Source organism: Medicago sativa, chromosome 8 (genome assembly GCF_051527215.1).
Source record: "Medicago sativa cultivar Bolivia chromosome 8, Bolivia_mono, whole genome shotgun sequence".
In the NCBI taxonomy this organism is placed as follows: domain Eukaryota; kingdom Viridiplantae; phylum Streptophyta; class Magnoliopsida; order Fabales; family Fabaceae; genus Medicago; species Medicago sativa.
The window spans coordinates 31924615-31927313 of NC_140756.1; the positions used below are offsets into that span (position 1 = coordinate 31924615).

The 2699-nt window shown below is 40.8% G+C and overlaps 1 protein-coding gene across 1 annotated transcript; it reads left to right on the forward strand.

Annotated features, from left to right (window-relative positions):
- Nucleotides 1–836: 836 nt before the first annotated feature.
- On the forward strand, nt 837–1691 carry LOC146898455 (uncharacterized). The gene has a single exon (XM_085736562.1). The coding sequence runs from the start codon at nt 837–839 to the stop codon at nt 1689–1691; it is 855 nt and encodes a 284-aa protein (XP_085592688.1).
- The last annotated feature ends 1008 nt before the right edge of the window (nt 1692–2699 follow it).

Below are 2699 nucleotides of genomic sequence, written 5' to 3' on the forward strand. Positions count from 1 at the left end.
TATACCGATCTTAATAGCGCCTGCCTCAAAGACGCATATCCTCTCCTAACATCGATAAACTCGTAGATAATTCCTCCTGCTATAGACTTTTATCCTTCACGGATGCCTATTCTGGGTACAACCAGATACCCATGGACGTCTACATGGACGACATGATTATAAAATCCCAACAAGAGGTGGATCATGCCGCTCATCTCAAAAGAGTGTTCGAGCAAACTCGGAAGTACAACATGCGACTCAACCCAAAAAAATGCACTTTTGGAGTGTAAGCGGGTAAATTCCTTGGTTTCTATCTGACCGAAAGAGGAATCGAAGCAAATCCAGATAAATGCCGCGCATTTACTGAACATCCAACACCCCATTCCAAGAAGTTCATCCAAGCGCTCAACAGAATGTTGACCGCTCTCTCCAGATTTGTGGCTAAATTCGCTTAACACGCACTTCCTTTCTTCAAACTCTTGAGGAAAGAAACGAAGTTTGAATGGACGGACGAGTGCGAGACCGCCTTAAAGCATCTCAAAGAAACCCTCTCCGCGCCACCAGTGGTCTCGCGGCCCGATCAAGGTGAAGTACTGTACATATATCTCTCTGTTTCCTCTGACGCAGTGAGCGCCGTCCTCATTAGAGAAACAGCGGAGGGACAGAAACCGGTATACTTCACCAGCAAAGCATTATTAGGAACTGAAACGAGGTACCAGAGAATTGAAAATGTAGCTCTCGCATTCCTCACAGCAGCCCAAAGATTGAAGCAGTATTTCCTAGCGCACGCAGTAATAGTCAGGACGGACTAACCCATCAGACAAATCTTGGGTCGCTCAGACGTAGCCGGTCGGATGATGAAATGGTCACTCGAATTGTCCGAGTTTCACATTCGCTACGAATCCAGAAAGGAACTGAAGGCACAAGTGTTCGCCGACTTCCTCCCTGAGATGACTTTCCCAGCTCAGGATAGTTTCGAAGAATGGACCGTCTTCGTAGACGGATCATCCAACTCCAAGGGAAGCGGAGCTGGAATAATTGTAGAAGACAACAAAGGTATCATTGTCGAAATTTCCCTCTCTTTATCTTTCCCTGTTACCGATAACACTGGAGAGTACGAGGCCTTCCTGGCTGGCTTGCGAACCGCCAAAGACATGGGGTCCAAAAAGGTTAAAATCTTCACCGACTCGCAACTAGTGGCTTCCCAAGTCACGGGAGAGTTCCACGTAAAGGAAGACCAACTCCAAAAATACGTCCAGTTAGTACTAGAGAAGATGAAAGAATTCGAAGCCATCGAAGTAACTCACGTTCCTCGCGAACAGAATACTCGGGCAGACATTCTTTCGAAACTCGCAAGTACGCGAACTGCGAATGGAAACAAAACAGTAATACAGGAGGTCCTTAGCGAACCAAGCATGCGGGATAGAGGAACTTGGCTTCAAGAGATCAATACGATCATCGGAATGGAAGATTGGAGAGGACCCATCTCTCGATACATAGAGAATGGCAAACTCCCTGGCGATCCGCAGGAAAAGGCAAGATTAAAGAGAAGGGCCTGCTCGTTCACTCTGGTGGAAGGAACCTTATACAAAAGAGGTTTCACCATTCCACTAATCAAGTGTTTGGGACCCAACGAAACCCAAGAAGTTCTCGCCGACGTTCATGACGGCATCTGCGGACAACACCTTGGTGCAAAAGCTCTTCCAAAGTAGATCTTTGCTGCTGAACTATTTGAACTTCTACTATATCGGCGTATCACTTTGGACTGTAATCGTAAACTATCTTAACTTTGGGATGCCATTTGTTCTTTTCATTTTGTCTGATGTAAATATTGGCAAAAATCCATTTTTTTGTTAGTCTATGACACTTGCAATCTCTTTTATAAATCTAACTATTCTGTAACGTTAATCTGCACATTGTTGGTTCTTTCATTGGTTCCAATTAGTATCATTTTAATTATAAAGTTGTTTTCCTAATCTCTTGAACAAAATAGAACATGATCTTTTTCTACAGCAAATCTTTATAATGCATTGGTAAATGTTTTAGAATTGTACATATAGCTGAGATTTGTGCAATATGCTTGCTTGATTTTCACATTTATGAACGACAACAATTTCTTAGAAAAATGCAGATATTTCCCTTAATTTGCTCATTTCTCCTTTATAACAAAGTTGTTTAAAAATACAATAAAAGCGATTCATTAATAATATCCGAGTTTAACTAATATTATTACTTTTTTGACATCTAATATAGATCTAGTCTGAAATGGACTTACTATTTTGAATAAATTTTGACAAAATATTGGTTTTCTTTGTTACTGATTAAAATAAAAGTGATTTTAGCATAAAATAATTTAAAAAATTGACGAAAAATAAAAATTTATTTTGCATTAGTCACAAAAATGTTAGCATCCACCCACCTAGAGCTCCTCAAATTATGAAAGTCATTTGGCACCCTCCCCTCACAAATTGGATAAAAGGTAACACAAATGGATCTTCGTCCTCTCTATCTTTTGCAGACTGCATCCTTTGCTTGTGGTATTATTTTTAGGAATTGTGATGTAGACTGCATCCTTTGCATATCTGAAAACCTTAGTATGGTATCTGCTCTTCATGTTGAACTCATTGGTGCGATGAGAGCTATAAATATGGCCCTTCATAGAAATTGGATCAACTTTTCGTTATAATTAGATTCAATGCTAGTGGTAATGGCATTCTCCA